Raw genomic sequence first — 14,692 nt, 5'->3', positions numbered from 1 at the left:
AGTCGGGTTTTCTGGAATCGGCTAGCTGAGTCTTTTCTGGGTATACATGACGTTAATGTCTCGCTTGTTGTATGAAGTAAACGCGTCATATTCCAACAAATCCTGAACTACTGGCAATCTGACGTTCCAGTGTCAAGGTATTAGTGGAAAAAGCTTCTCGTTAATCCCTTCCGTCAAGCTAGATTTGTCCTTCTCTTGACGACAGATCAAGCTTCAACGCGGTCTAACTGTATGTACGCGGGCTAAGAAAACAGACTAAAAAGAAGCCTTTTCAAACACCGGAAGTATCCCTTGACGAACCTGCATGTGAGATCTCACTTCATGTCGATATCGTCTCGATCATTTTCCACCTTTGTTTCCCTTATACATAACTTACCATGAAGCATGCTGTATTTTCCTCGATCGTTTGGAACACCCTCGATCATGCCCCGTTCAGGTAATGAGTTGGAATGACGATACTCCGGATGAGCTTGTAATCTAATCTAACTAGTCCAGCTTTCAGGAAACGTTTCTTCGAGCTCGGGGTTCCGATCCTTCGGCTGCCCATAAAATAATTGGCTTTCATGCGTCGTGAATAACCATCACAACTATGACCGAGATGTAGAATGCTGTATAGCGCTAGCGCGCAAGCCATTGACCTTGAGATTATGGTATAATTAATCTTATCTAATGATTAAACCCATACATTTTTAGAATAGACAAGCAAACAAGCAGCTCAAACAAACAAGTGACCGATCAGCACCGATGCAGGAGAAACGACCGTTGCTCGATAAAAGGTATATAACGGTGCTAGTCTGCTCGAAAACGAAGGACCCATGAAGAACAAAGATTGAAGATTATCCCATTGCATTCAGTACATCCCCTTTACACAGCCACAACTACTCCTTAAAAAAATGTTTGCTACCAAGTCAATCCTCGCTTTCGGCGCCCTCGCTGCCTTGATTGGTGAGTCATACAATCATACGATCCCCTCCCCTCTTCCTAACCTAGATGATGGGGGTGAAAGGTGAACGCTGACATACTGTGTAGGTGTCAACGGATCTCCCGTGGCTCCTATGGCCAAGCGTGCTCAATGCTCCGCTGACAACCAAAACTACGTGGACAACGTTACCTGCCCTACCCTTAATAACCTTGACAATTTCCTCAATTACCAAGGTGACAACGTCGGTACCAACGCCTTCGAGTGAGTACAAAACAAAGTCTCATGGATTGCAAGACTCGTCATCTTCATATGAAGTGCTAATCTGATTGGATTACTTAGCGTATTGGCCCAAGCCAACAAGTTGCTTGTCTCCGACGACCCCGTCTCCACTATTGTCAAGGACGTCACTGGAGGTATCGTCACCGGACTCACAGACGGTACAGTATACGTATTGAAGAACTTTGCTGTGAGTTCGATCTTTGCCTTGTAGACTTCCCTTCTGAGATGGTGTTCTCTCCATGGTGGCAAAACTCGCTTGGCCAATCCCTTTTCACGGGGTAGAGAGCTGACCCAAATTTTATCTCAATAGGCTACCGTTCAACGTCTCGACCCTGACTGTAAATGTAACTTGGTCGCATGCAACAACGACCTAAATGACGCCAGAACACAATGCCGTGAGTACCATTCCATGTTCAACTGAAAGTCGGTTTCACCAACGCTGACGATGGCACCCCTGCACATTAGAATTGTCGTCGGCCAACCCTATGATCAAGGAGGGCTGCGGTGATGCGATCGCTGCTTGCGCTCCCTTCTACAGCCGAGACCAGATTAACTCCTTCACCGGCTGCTGCAGTTCGTACCAATATTCGCCAGCCAAGTAAGGCATACTTGCCCCCAGTTCGCCTTTGAGACTGCGACCATTACTAGCGCTCGTTCCATGTAGCCATAGCAATATATCATGCATGACATCATTATCACAATATGATGGGAGGGAATTCGCAAAACAATACAACGTTGTCACGATGATCAGAACCCAGGTATACGTTGTGTGTAGCCGCTTCGATGCGTAAAGTCCTGCATGCAATGCCTCTTATAGTGAGCGACGGACAAGGTCACCTCGTGTGTCCTCCTGATCGTCCTCGCTATCATTCTCCGATGCTGCTATGCTACGCTCGACAGTGAGAAGGGGAAATGCAACACTTTAGAGATTTTCGGCACAGGAGTCGTGCCTGAATGATGTTCGGTCCGACCGCTCACCGGCAATAGACATGCGGGTCGAAAGGTAACATGTTCACATGTCTTCCTCACCTTGTTCTGCGAAGAATCGACACTTGGCTCACCTGTTCAATCCGTCAATCCGGCTTCTTTCTTTCTCTCGTTAGTTCCAACATCATAACTCACACTCAAAGATCACATAGACAATGACGAGCGGTGTGATCGGTCTCGGTGGATCCTCATCCCAGGAACAGGGGGCTGCGATGGCCAACGCAGAGACAGCCGTCGACACTGCGGTTGTTGGGGGAGTGAAGGATCAGAAATGTGAGTGAAATGATGTGGCTCGGCGCGAAGACAAAGTTGATGGAGCTCGACTGCATATTCCTAGCTCCCCTTGCCTCCATTCCGACCACCCAATTGTTCTCCCTAGCGAATCAAGGGGTCATTGTGACTGGAGGGGCTCGAGGTCTGGGATTGTGCATCGCAACTTCACTACTGGAAGCTTCAGCTGCTCATGTCATATGTGTTGATATCTTACCCAATCCTAAGGAAGATGAGTGGGAGGTCGCGCAACAAACAGCATCCAGATTCGGCGGGAAAATCGAATATCGGCAACTGGACATCACCAATGAAGAAGCGGTCTCAGAGGCTTTTAGTGATATCTATGCCTCGTCTCAATATCCTATCACCGGGTTCTTTGGAGCTGCAGGAATACAACAGATGATCCCGGCATTGGATATGCCTATCAAGGATTTTAGACGAGTGATCGAAGTCAACTCAACAGGTTGGTCAATGATGAGATATCATCATACGCCCATTCGCTGTAGCTGATCGGAGCATTTTATATAGGTTCCTTCATCACCATTCAAGCTGCTGCTCGCGAAATGAAGGAACGAGGTATCAGAGGGAGTATAGTGCTTACCGCCTCCATGTCAGGAACTGTTGCAAACAAAGGTCAGTAATTCTTTCGGTCGTGCCCGGATTTGCCGAGGCGTCGAAATACGCTGATGAGACTTGTGAACAGGTCTCACATGTTTAGCCTATAATTCATCAAAAGCTGCTCTCCTTGGAATGTGTAGATGTGCCGCTTCCGAATGGGGACAGTATGGAATAAGGGTCAACGTGAGTAGCATTACCGAGATAAATCTCTGTTTTTGCTGACTCATATATCTCTGCACATTCAGACTTTGTCACCAGGATACATACGTACGGCTCTGACAGATCAGCTGTTGGCAGAGAAGCAGGAAATGGAGGCAGAATGGGTCAGTGGAAGTATGCTTCAGAGACTATCTACTCCAGACGAGTTTCGCGGACCAGTACTCTTCCTACTGAGTAAAGCTTCAAGCTTCATGACAGGAGCAGATCTCCTGGTTGATGGTGGTCACACCGCTTGGTAGACGCTGGTCCACCTTTAGTAATTATCGTAAAAGGTAGTCCAACATGCATGTAACATTGTAGGAGCCTTGGAGCATCAGTGATGTTGAGCAAGGGAGGATCAAGGCACGGACCGGAGATCACTCTGCAGCCACGTGCAACTCAGGCTGATTGTAACAGCCGATTGTAAGATCCGAATGACTGCATTTCAAGTCTCTCAAGTTGTTTGGCCAGTTCAGTCACCGGTAATCATGACAGTTGCTGCATGAAACCAGTCACAGTCATCAGAACAAGCGAACGTGGTCCGCGAGTGGACCAAGTGACAGGATGTCCAGGCCGATAAAAAGCAATATAAAGCTGAACGGGAAGGCTGCTGTTCCTTGCGCCAATCATGAGATCAAGCCTTTCTTTGAAATCGTTCTACACGCCAATACAATATCGACATGACGCAAGTAGCTATAGGTGAACAGGTCAACGGACATTCTGGCCTGCACAAGCATGTCGCAGCAACCAACAGGATTACATCAGTGAGTACACTCTCATGAGCCACAGGTCTACGGATGAGTTCCTCTAACATCGCCTCAATAGCCTGGAGAAGAACAGCTCGTGCTCAACACGATTAGATGTCTCGCTGCCGACTTGTGTCAACAGGTAAGTCAGACCTTTGGTCTCGTGCGACTGAAATATGAAATTGAGCGTCGATGCTGTAGTACAAGGGCGGTCATCCTGGGACCGTCATGGGAGCTGCCGCCATCGGCATCGCTTTATGGAGGTATGAGATGAGATTCAATCCTGGCAACCCAGATTGGTTTAATCGCGATCGTATGTGTTGTGCCACCACATAATTTGCGAGATCGGCTTGACTGACAAATGTGCTTGCGTAGGATTTGTGTTGTCTGCGGGTCACGCCTGTCTATTTCAATACCTCTTCCTGCATTTCTCAGGATATGAGGCCTGGACCTTGGACCAAGTCAAGAATTACCATTCGCCTAAGACACGCGGCTCGATGGCTGCTGGACACCCGGAAATAGAGTATCCCGGTATCGAAGTTACGACTGGACCTTTAGGACAAGGAATCTCCAATGCGGTTGGTATGGCTATAGCATCCAAGAACCTTGCTGCCATCTACAATAAGGATGATCTTAAGCCAATCGACAACAAGATATGGTGTTTCACCGGTGATGGCTGTATACAGGAGGGCGTGGGACAAGAATGTGAGTACCTCAGCTCCTATCGGTACACCTGAAACGCATGGCTTACTGGTCACCTCACAGCTATCTCCTTGGCTGGACACCTTGGGTTGGACAACCTGATCCTCGTGTACGACAATAACAGTGTTACCGTTGACGGACGTATAGATAATTGTTTCACAGAAGACACTTCTGCAAAGTTGATCGCTCAGGGATGGCATGTCATAGATGTATACGATGGATCGAACGACGTGAGTCCCAGCTTAATCGTGCGCCGAAGACTTTTTCTCATTTCCTGGTCATATGAAACAGCTAGCGGCTGTTTTGGAAGGCTTTGATAGAGCGAAGCAACTCAGTGGGAAGCCTATATGTCTCAACATCCGGACAGTCATCGGTCACTCCTCCCGAAAGGCCAACACTGGACCAGCGCATGGTCAGGCATTAGGTGACGATGAAGTTGCATATGTAAAAAGGCAATTAGGCTTCAAACCCGAAGATAAATTTGTCATTCCTCCTAAGGTTTACGAGTACTTCTCGGGTATCAAAGCCAAGGGAGCCAAGGCTGAACAAGAATGGAACGAGACATACAAGCAATACCGTCAGAGGTATCCACAGGAGTATGAAGAGCTGTCCCGACGTATCTGCGGAGAGTGGACCGCTGAAGCTTGGCAAGATGCTCTGCCTTCCAAAGCCAAACTTCCCCAAGAGCCTCAGCCCACGAGAAAGTCGAGCGGCATTGTCGTTCAAGCCTTAGCGCCCAAGTACAAGACCTTCGTCGCTGGTTCAGCCGATCTTTTGGAATCCACATTTGTCAACTTCAAAGATCAGATTGAATTCCAGAAACCAAGTTCCGGATTGGGTGACTACTCTGGCAGGCAGATTAGATACGGCATAAGAGAGTTTGCTATGGTCGGTATCGGGAATGGTATGGCCGCTTATCAGAAAGGAGCCTTTATTCCCATCATGTCGACCTTCTTCATGTTCTGGATTTACGCTGCCCCAGCCGCTCGTATGGCTGCTCTCCAACAACTCCGCTTCATTGGTATTGCAACACACGACTCGATCGGTATTGGTGAAGATGGTCCGACTCATCAACCGGTTGCTCTTGCTTCATTCTATAGAGCTTTACCGAATATCAATCTGATCCGACCTGCAGATGCCGAAGAGTGTATGGGGATGTGGACACTGGCTCTCGACGACAAATCGAAGAACACACCTTCCATTTTCACACTTTCAAGACAGCCTGTTCCCCTTTTACCTGGGACCAATAGGACCAAAGTCCGACTCGGTGCATATGTTGTTCATGGGGCAGAGATTGAAGACCCTGAACTCACAATCATAGCTACCGGTGCTGAAGTATCGCGAGCCATAGAAACCGCCAAAAAGCTCGAGTCCGCAAAGAATGTCCGAGTCGTATCCATGCCTTCTCAGCGACACTTCGACATGCAACCGGACGAATATAAGCAATCAACCTTGAGATCTTCTTCTAGTCTGGTAGTCGCCATCGAAGCTTGGGCATCTTATGGTTGGGCTAAATACGCTCATGCCTCTCTGTCCATGCACACTTTCGTAAGTCCTTTCCTCTTACGAACAAAAGAAATCACGCTAGTCCCCGTTCCGCTGCTGAGTGGTCGCGATTGCAATTAGGGTCACTCTGCTCCCCAGCAGCAACTGTATGATCACTTCGGCTTCGACCCTGCCAACATGGCTTCCAAGATCGATTCTTGGGCCAACAAATGGAAGGTAAAAGGACGATTGCCTGGGCTGGGAGAGTTCGAGGAACTCTTACTTGGCTATGTGCAGCACTGATCATATGCATGGATCACATGTCGCGATGCGTGTGTGTTTTGTCTTTGTATAGAGAGGTATTTGAGACACAGCGAATGCATGACTACCTCTCTGCAACAATTTGCAAGAAAACTGCAATGCATATCCGACTACCTATGCACAACTACAGAAACAATCTTTCCGATATCGGCGATAAGACAACTACAAAGTTCGGATCTTTTCAAAGCCCCAGAGCCCCGACGTATACTCCTGCTCGTAAATAAGATTATAAGGTGGAGCTTAGAAGAAGAAGTCAGAGATCTTTTGACCCATAGTCTGTGGTTTCCTGGCTCGCTTAGCTTCCGAAGCTTGGGTTAGAGCGTCGATATGGTCGACATCGGAGACGAAATCAATTTGATCGGCAGGGATGATGAATCGTTTGTCCTTCTTGACCGTCGTTTGGTAAACCTTCGAGCCAATGTAGATGGCCAGGAAGATGAAGATACTACCGTAGGCAAAGACGAAATCGGGTCCAGCGAAACTTCCGGGGTAGAAGAGGTAATATCCACTGTAAAAATGATCCATTGATCAGTGATCTGACCATTTGCCAACATCGACGACTTTGCGGAGTCAGGTGGGATCGAAAGTCAAATTCAGTCTCACCTGAAGAAGAAAACGATAGGTGACCATACGAGAACATACCACCCCGAGAACGGTTGGAGGTATCCTCTGACAGGGAGGTAGTCGGTGTTTAGAAGGTTTTGTGACTTCAATCCTTTTCGGAATCGCAAGTAGGTTCTGTGCTCAAGGGTTTAGCATCAAAACAACTAGGAAGGACGTCTGTGCGCGATAAGATTACTCACATGGCGATACAGGTCCAAGAAACGAGTTGGGCCGCACCGACTAAGTTAATCCACCAGTTCAAGACTTTGACCGTACCGGATGAGACTGAGAGGTAAGAGAGACAGCCGAATGCGAGGGTCACACAGACGGCTACCCAGGGTACACCGTGCTTGTTGACTCGTTTGAGGATGGCTGGCGCTTGACCTTTTTGAGCCAGACTGAATAACGATCGACTGGCGACGAAGGTGAACGAGTTACCGGTGGAGAAGATACTGATTAAGATCAAGGCGTTGACCAAAGATGGCAAGACGGGAATGCCGAGACGGTTCATAGCTAAACGATATGAATTTGGTTTAGCGGTAGCTCATGCTGTAACATGACCATGGTGCAAGGCTTACAGATGACATAAGGACTCTTGGCGGCACCTGGTGCACCAGCAGCGATTGCACCGAGCAGACTCTCATCGGTCGAGGAGGAGACAATTCCGACACTCAGAGCTCCAGTAAGGTAGAAACACACAATTCTGTAGATTGTCGAATTGAAAGCTTTCGGCAAGATTCGTCGAGGGTTTTTGACTTCTCCACCGATCAGAGAGATGTAGTCGGGACCAACAACACTAAAACGTCAAATTAGCACGAACAGTCTGTCGAGACAAGTCCTTTCACTTATTGACTCACGCAAAGGTAGCCCAACTGAGCGAGTCGAAAATTCCAGTCAAGACTTTTCTAAAGTTCACCTCACCGGCAAAAGGACCAGGAGTTTTCCAGAATCTGAAGCCATATTTGTCGTGGATGGGGTTACCTCCTACCATCGTGATGAAGGTGTACAAGGTGAGACCGATCATGAGGAACACTTTGGTGATAGAGATGTAGAATTCGATTTCTCCGAACCATCTGACGGACCAGATTTGGATGATGAAGAATGCAACTAGACCGACGGAGATGATGATGGCGGGGTGTAGGGTCAGAGTCCAGTATTCAACGATAACGTTCAGGGAGACAAGTTCGAAGCAGATCAAAGCTAATTGAGTTATCACATACTACAGATGGAGAATAATAATAAGTCAGCCACTGCCTTGTAAGTAAAGCATTACGAGTGGAAGGAAAAGGAAGAGCTCACGTTCCATCCAAGAGCCATACCGAAACTTTTATCGACAAAACGACCCGCATAGTGGATGAATCCCCCGTCGACGGGCAAAAGACAGGTCATCTCGATAAGACAGTTAGAAGCGGCCCAGACGACGGCACACCAGATAGCGACACCGATAAGCAGTCCGAGGGGACCGGCGGACGTAAGTGGGTTACCAATGGACACGAATAATGCAGATCCTGTATCATCCAGAATGTCAGACCATTGGTTCGGCAAAAAGGGGAAGATGTCGTGCTCACCGATAGAACCGGATATAGCGATAAGTTGAACATGTCTCATTCGCAGACCACTAAATGATCAATCAGTCAGCTTTAAGTCCATCGATTAGGGAGGCGGATCTAGTTCATACCGATGAGGGTCATCAGCCAAGGCCAAGTTGACGTCTGCATCCTGGTGATTGATCTCATCCGTGACAGTTTGTTGGGGCTCTCCTGCAGAGTAATCCTCCAAGTTCTTCTCTTTCGTTTCGTACGACATTATGGGCAATTTCTATTCTCAAGGGTAAGGAAGGGATGCGATGTAGATCTTTTCAATGTCAGGTCATTCGTACATCAAGTATTTATATATTGAGCTTGATCAAATCGGTTATCATCGGTGTGCTTGTTTAACGAAGAGAATGAACTTGATATCTGCAGCGAAAAGAATGAACCTCGCTTAGGCAGAAACGCTACACAAAATCATTTGATAGGTGATCATCTCTCATCGCACTAGTCATTCCTCAGACTTGAAGTAGTACGAAGCGTTCTCTTTTTGGTGCATTTGACTTGTTTTTCATTGGGCTTGCTGATAAGGAATCGGTTCCGGATACTCTTGGCAAAGTGGGAGAGGGAAGAAAACCGAAAATCCAAGACGCCGCGCCCTGATCGGAATTGACTTCTCTCCTCTTTCCCCTGCATGAGACTCAGCTTTAGATTTGGTAATTTCTGGTTGGGTTTAGCGCTAAACGCTGATAAACGCCGTGGTGGACGTGCGTTCCTCTTCTGCACCTGAGTGGGCGGTTCCATATGCTGGTTTGCTTGTGGGGCAGTACGCTTTCACCGATGATCTTCGCCAGATACCACGATCACGTAGCAACGTATGCTGACCTCTCCTGCCTTGCGCGCTGCCGAAATACTCCATACTGATCACACTTTGAGCGTTTGATACAAGCACTCGACCCCGTGATGAAGTGAAGGGGCAATCATCGTTAAACGCCAGGTGGGATTATTCGGGCACCGTCATACCGATATACCGATAAGCTTTCCAGCTGGTATACGTTATAAGGTATGTTACACGTTTGGTCGAGAATTCATCACACGTATCTCAACACTCATCACTTAAACAACACAACACTGGCACCGCAGACTCACGCAGAACACTACCATCGATCAAAATGCCCGATATCGAGATGCTGAAAGACCGATCCGCCGCTGGGTCCATGAGTACTCAACGTCTGCCCATTGTAGACATCTCTCCTTATCTCGATCCGACTTCGAGCGATGAAGCTCGCAGGGAAGCCAGTCAAACGCTTGATAAAGCTTGCAGAGAATTCGGTATGTCATTATCAACATCATCTCACCTTGCATTCAAGTTTGATATGCACAATGCGGATGATGATCAGCAGCTTACTTGCCGGTACTCTCCGTGCGATAGGCTTCTTCTACGTGACGGGACATGGTCTTGATCCGGAATACATGAAACATCTCTTGAAACTCGGCCACGATTTCTTCGAACTCCCGCAGGAGAAGAAAGATGCTATTCATATTTTCAAGAGTATGGACCGAGTACGAGGATATCAGAAGATAGGGGAGAATGTGACTTATGCCAAGAGAGATCAACAGGAGGTTAGTATTTTCCCATCCGGCCGCTGAAAGAGGCCCTGTTTCTTCTTCTTCGAGACGTAGTAGCGCTGACCGAAGTACCAACGAAATTGCAGGCTCTTGACATCTACCCTGAGCCCGCTAACCCCTCAACAGCTCAACTGGAGGGTAGTCAACTATGGCCCGCAGAAGAGGATTTGCCAGGCTACAAAGCTACCCTCCTTGACTATGCTGAAAAGATGTAAGTGTCATGTCGTGTCCTCTCGTTATCTCATTGCTTTTCGGGAAGCGTAGTATATTGACGCTGATCTTGGGTCACCTCTCTTTCGTTGCTGCAGGAAGAAGATCGGACATGCGTTTATGCGCGCCATGTCAGATGTCTTGGGCCATCAAGAATTGTTCAAAGAGCTTCAAGACGACAATTACTGGGTATTGCGAGTCATCGGATATCCACCTTTATCAGATTCTCACGATATGGAATCGGGTATCTCGTGTGGCGCTCATACAGATTACGGGTGTTTGACTTTCCTCTTGGCCGATGATACTCCTGGTGCTTTGCAAGGTGGGTTCCTTGTTTCGTCTTAGTGTCGTTATGTCTGTGCGTCAGAGGTGCTGCGACTGACTTTCTATGTCTCCTCAATTTGTGGGAACACATAGTCGAATCGAAGGACGGAAGTTGGATACCGGCCGATCCTATACCTGGAGCATACGTAGTGAACATCGGAGACATCATCGACACGTTCACAGGGCATCAATACAAGTCGACGTATCACAGAGTCATCCACAGAGGGTCGAAGTTCAGAGTATCCATGCCTTTCTTCTTCGAGCCTAAGCGCGATCAAGTGATCACGAACTTACCGGGGATGTTACCTGAAGGAGAGAAGTCTGTGGAGCCGTTCACGTACTTTGACCATCTCAAGGTGAGTACCATACGAACCTCCCCAAAATACCTCGTGGCCTCGATCATACCAAGCTATACTTAAATTTACTATACCTTCTGACCCAGACTGGTAAGTGGAGATTGCTGATAATGGGTCTTCTTACAGAGAATGATCTACGCGCACTTCGTTTCGAACGACGAGGCATTACCGGAGAAACCTAATGCGAATGCTCTGACTCAACGAGGCTAGATCTCACTGTTCAAGCATAGGATTACAAATTGTAAGGGGAAAGTAGCTGTCGTTGTCATTTATGGAGTTGTAGTATTCGTTATGCATCTTGTTGACTCGGTGTGCGGATCCGGTGGCCTCCAGCTTGTTCAGGTGATCTGAGTCACAGAGCATCAGGGCACGTACAGGTGTGTGGCTTGATTCGGGATGGTCTGACCATCTGTTAATAGATGGCGATGACCTCAAATTGCGCTCATCGGTCCTCCAAAGTATATGTGTATAGAATGCATGTTTCAACATTGTAATTGTCATGATATGATATGATTTTCCACCAGCCCGAACCCCTACTTCCCAAAAGTTGATATCTCACGTCACATGTATCTCTTACAGCTCATCTACCTGACGAACACCCGCTTTAACTTTCTCCTCGTCCACACCGAGCGCTAAGATACTCAGGAAATCATAAACCATATCTGCAGCAGCGATCGCAGATATTTCAGCTACATCAACAGACAATCCCGTCAGCTCTACTGTCATTTTTCGCACCCTGTTTGCACTGGATGAGGATTGGACTCACCTTGAGTATCGTACGCAGGGGAAAGCTCAACCACGTCGAAAGCAACTACGTTCAATCCCACCAGAGAGTGGATGATTCGTCTGAGTTCTCTCGATGTCCACCCTCCAGATTCTGGAGTACCAGCTGCATCATTCGCAATATCAGTTATCACCCTCTTTCCGATCTGCGGCAAAAGAAGTACAGGTAAACTCACTAGCAGGAACGATAGAAGGATCCATCACGTCCACATCAAGCGAGATGACTACAGGTCCATTCCCAATTCTAGCTTTGATCTTCTCCGCGATCCAGTCTACTCCGTAATCGTCGATGTCGAAAGTATGTATCAGGTCGAATCCAGCTGTGATATCATCGTCTAGATCTTGAGGACCCTGTATTGATGCATAAATGATCAACTTGTAAGTTATACTGACCTCCCCCCATAGGTCATATTTATAAATTTGCCTCTAGGGCGTTTTGTGATGGAAAGCAATGGTGGACTTACGGAGAAACGGGTTCTGATACCGGCATGAATGGAGGAATTGGGCTTGATATATCCGTTCTCATACGCGTGCCAGAAGAAAGTACCGTGGTTGACATCCGCTTGTAAAGAGACGCTACCAACGTATCTATTCGGGTTCCAGGTATCTATGTGGGCGTCGAAGTGAATTACTGAGACTGGTCCATATACCTCTGAGACAGCGTCGAGGATTGGCAGGACCTGTATTCACCAGGTATACAGCATATCAGCTTATATACGTTCTTGTAGATTCATCTGAGACACTCTTGAAGACTGAGACACCCACGATGGTATGATCACCTCCCAAAGCAATGATTCTGGGGTGGTATTTCCCATCTAATCCTTTCTGCATGTGTAATCTTTTCATCTCCTCCTCGTTGACGACCGGGTGATGCAGGATAGATTTGTAGCCTGCTTTCACTTGCTTGATAGCTGTTGCTGGATCAAAGGGAGTCACTGGAACATCTCCACAGTCGAGCTGAGCACCATGAGTTGTATCAGCTGCATGACTACTCGAATCAGGTTTAGGGTTGTGATGCAGAGGAGAATCGATAAACTCACAACGTAAAGACCATTCGTATAAGGATTGACCTCCAGTCTGCTCGAATATCCCCTGTCGGGTCTTTGTCGTCTAGACCCTGCGATTCGTGTGATCTCCAAGTCAGCCAAATTTTCCTCTCTACCGCTTCTCGGAAGAGAGAATGAGTAGACACACGTACCACTTCTCAAAGCATAAGGACCGAATCTGGCACCTGGTCGATACGCAATCTATCAGTAAGCAAAGCTCATCTCCTCCATCCACATGACATGATATGGAACATGTTTCCATCACATACCTGGTCTGAAAGAGACAGCAGAATCGAAAGGAACTCCCAACAAAGCAATATCATAAGCCTGATCAGGTTTATCTAGACACTTCACATGCGGTAGATGGGCGAAACTGGCTACACCGCTGAAACTCAGGTCGGGGGTGTTGGCATAATGATCGTTCCACGGGTCGACTTTGGCGTGATCGTGATCACCGTGTGCTAGAGAAGTTATAGCGCCCGTCAGGCAGAGGAGAGCGGAGAGGGCGGTGTGCATTTTCGATTGTACTTGACTTGAGCAGTGTGTAGAGGTAGGATGAGATTGGTATAGTCGTCTGTGCAGTGATCTGCTAAATGTTGATTCTTTCTGAATATTGTATCGATGAAATGAAGTAGCACGTTATTCATACTTTCATACTGTCAAAAGTCTTAATTTCGCCTAAATTGCTGACACGGATGGGAGAACTGGTGGAAGAAAGCCAGCAGCAGAGAAAGCCGGCGCGAAAAGAGTGCTGTAAGTGGGATTACCGCAAGCGCTGCCTCGCGCTGTAGAGGTAGATGATTAAACGATTAAACGCTGTTACTTCGGTTACGTTAGAGTATGGTATCTGTCATTCGGGTACGCGTGGGAAACGCATGATTGCATGATCGTGTTCTTCTTTAAATTTACTTTTACCGAGCCAGTCACCGATTTACTCCCTATCGCGTGCTAGATTCGCTTACAGCTATACGAGGTTTCTTGGCGTTAATTTCTTATGTTGGTGGATATGGGATGTTTGCGTGAGGCCAATGCAGTTCGATCCGAAAACAATGAGCTGGGCTGCAGGGATTGATCAAAAGGATGGGGGTTAGTGACCTGCCTTTGAGCTGTGCAAAGGACCAACTTGCTGGGTCAGGGATAAATCTGTCGATCCTTGCGCACGACCCCAGCCTACATAGTGCGCCCCAGGACCGACCAACCAATAGTCTCCGCGAGTCGGTTTGGCAAGTCCTAACCAGCTGCATTGCGATTATATCGATACGCCAGTCAGGTGTTCAGTAGTTCTATCGCTTGAGCACAGGAAGGAATGATGGTTCTTTTCACGGCATACCCAGATCCATGATGCTTAAATTAGTCTTACTCGTACTCGCCTTCGATTCCAGCATTTGCACATATTTTGTTGCGTTATCTGTACATCCCCTCCCAGCAAGTGAAGTGCCCTTATCTATTACTCCCATCAAATGCACACAGAATAAACATCATGACGATCAAATGCAAAGTCACAAGGGAATATGGTATATGGGAAAATGACGTCATTACGTCATATCATGGAAATGAAAATGATCGCCCTGGTGTGATGGTGTCAAACGATATCATGCATTTGGTCATCACCATCAATACCCGCTCAGTGAAATAAGCTTCAGGTGTATCTGTGTATAGACATATAGTATAATCTTCATTGACC

General features: G+C 47.4%; 6 protein-coding genes across 6 annotated transcripts; 4 read left to right on the top strand and 2 right to left on the bottom strand.

The window, feature by feature from the left end:
- Positions 1-893: 893 nt before the first annotated feature.
- On the top strand, positions 894-1,803 carry I303_104163 (uncharacterized protein; the record flags this gene model as incomplete). The annotated part of the gene is made up of 5 exons (XM_018408154.1): positions 894-945; positions 1,030-1,183; positions 1,262-1,388; positions 1,512-1,596; positions 1,667-1,803. 5 exons carry the CDS (start codon positions 894-896, stop codon positions 1,801-1,803), a joined length of 555 nt encoding a protein of 184 aa, XP_018263365.1.
- A 540-nt stretch (positions 1,804-2,343) lies between these two features.
- I303_104162 (uncharacterized protein) lies at positions 2,344-3,534 on the top strand (the record flags this gene model as incomplete). Its single annotated transcript, XM_018408155.1, has 5 exons — positions 2,344-2,461; positions 2,526-2,921; positions 2,987-3,091; positions 3,162-3,259; positions 3,322-3,534. The coding sequence occupies 5 exons, from the start codon at positions 2,344-2,346 to the stop codon at positions 3,532-3,534; spliced, it is 930 nt and encodes a 309-aa protein (XP_018263366.1).
- A 420-nt stretch (positions 3,535-3,954) lies between these two features.
- Positions 3,955-6,510, top strand: I303_104161 (transketolase; the record flags this gene model as incomplete). Its single annotated transcript, XM_018408156.1, has 7 exons — positions 3,955-4,038; positions 4,100-4,162; positions 4,222-4,333; positions 4,396-4,725; positions 4,786-4,952; positions 5,014-6,270; positions 6,349-6,510. 7 exons carry the CDS (start codon positions 3,955-3,957, stop codon positions 6,508-6,510), a joined length of 2,175 nt encoding a protein of 724 aa, XP_018263367.1.
- A 258-nt stretch (positions 6,511-6,768) lies between these two features.
- I303_104160 (uncharacterized protein) lies at positions 6,769-8,937 on the bottom strand (the record flags this gene model as incomplete). The annotated part of the gene is made up of 8 exons (XM_018408157.1): positions 6,769-7,036; positions 7,132-7,266; positions 7,332-7,644; positions 7,710-7,927; positions 7,989-8,350; positions 8,431-8,639; positions 8,700-8,749; positions 8,810-8,937. 8 exons carry the CDS (start codon positions 8,935-8,937, stop codon positions 6,769-6,771), a joined length of 1,683 nt encoding a protein of 560 aa, XP_018263368.1.
- An 895-nt stretch (positions 8,938-9,832) lies between these two features.
- I303_104159 (uncharacterized protein) lies at positions 9,833-11,389 on the top strand (the record flags this gene model as incomplete). Its single annotated transcript, XM_018408158.1, has 6 exons — positions 9,833-9,992; positions 10,093-10,283; positions 10,376-10,500; positions 10,598-10,821; positions 10,917-11,179; positions 11,306-11,389. The coding sequence occupies 6 exons, from the start codon at positions 9,833-9,835 to the stop codon at positions 11,387-11,389; spliced, it is 1,047 nt and encodes a 348-aa protein (XP_018263369.1).
- Positions 11,390-11,752: 363 nt separating this feature from the next.
- Positions 11,753-13,524, bottom strand: I303_104158 (agmatinase; the record flags this gene model as incomplete). The annotated part of the gene is made up of 8 exons (XM_018408159.1): positions 11,753-11,868; positions 11,946-12,068; positions 12,139-12,313; positions 12,427-12,642; positions 12,728-12,919; positions 13,003-13,079; positions 13,161-13,193; positions 13,278-13,524. The coding sequence occupies 8 exons, from the start codon at positions 13,522-13,524 to the stop codon at positions 11,753-11,755; spliced, it is 1,179 nt and encodes a 392-aa protein (XP_018263370.1).
- Between the last annotated feature and the right edge of the window lie 1,168 nt (positions 13,525-14,692).

The sequence above is a fragment of the Kwoniella dejecticola genome, chromosome 5 (assembly GCF_000512565.2).
Source record: "Kwoniella dejecticola CBS 10117 chromosome 5, complete sequence".
Taxonomy (NCBI): Eukaryota; Fungi; Basidiomycota; class Tremellomycetes; order Tremellales; family Cryptococcaceae; genus Kwoniella; species Kwoniella dejecticola.
This window is presented reverse-complemented; position numbering and strand designations above follow the sequence as displayed.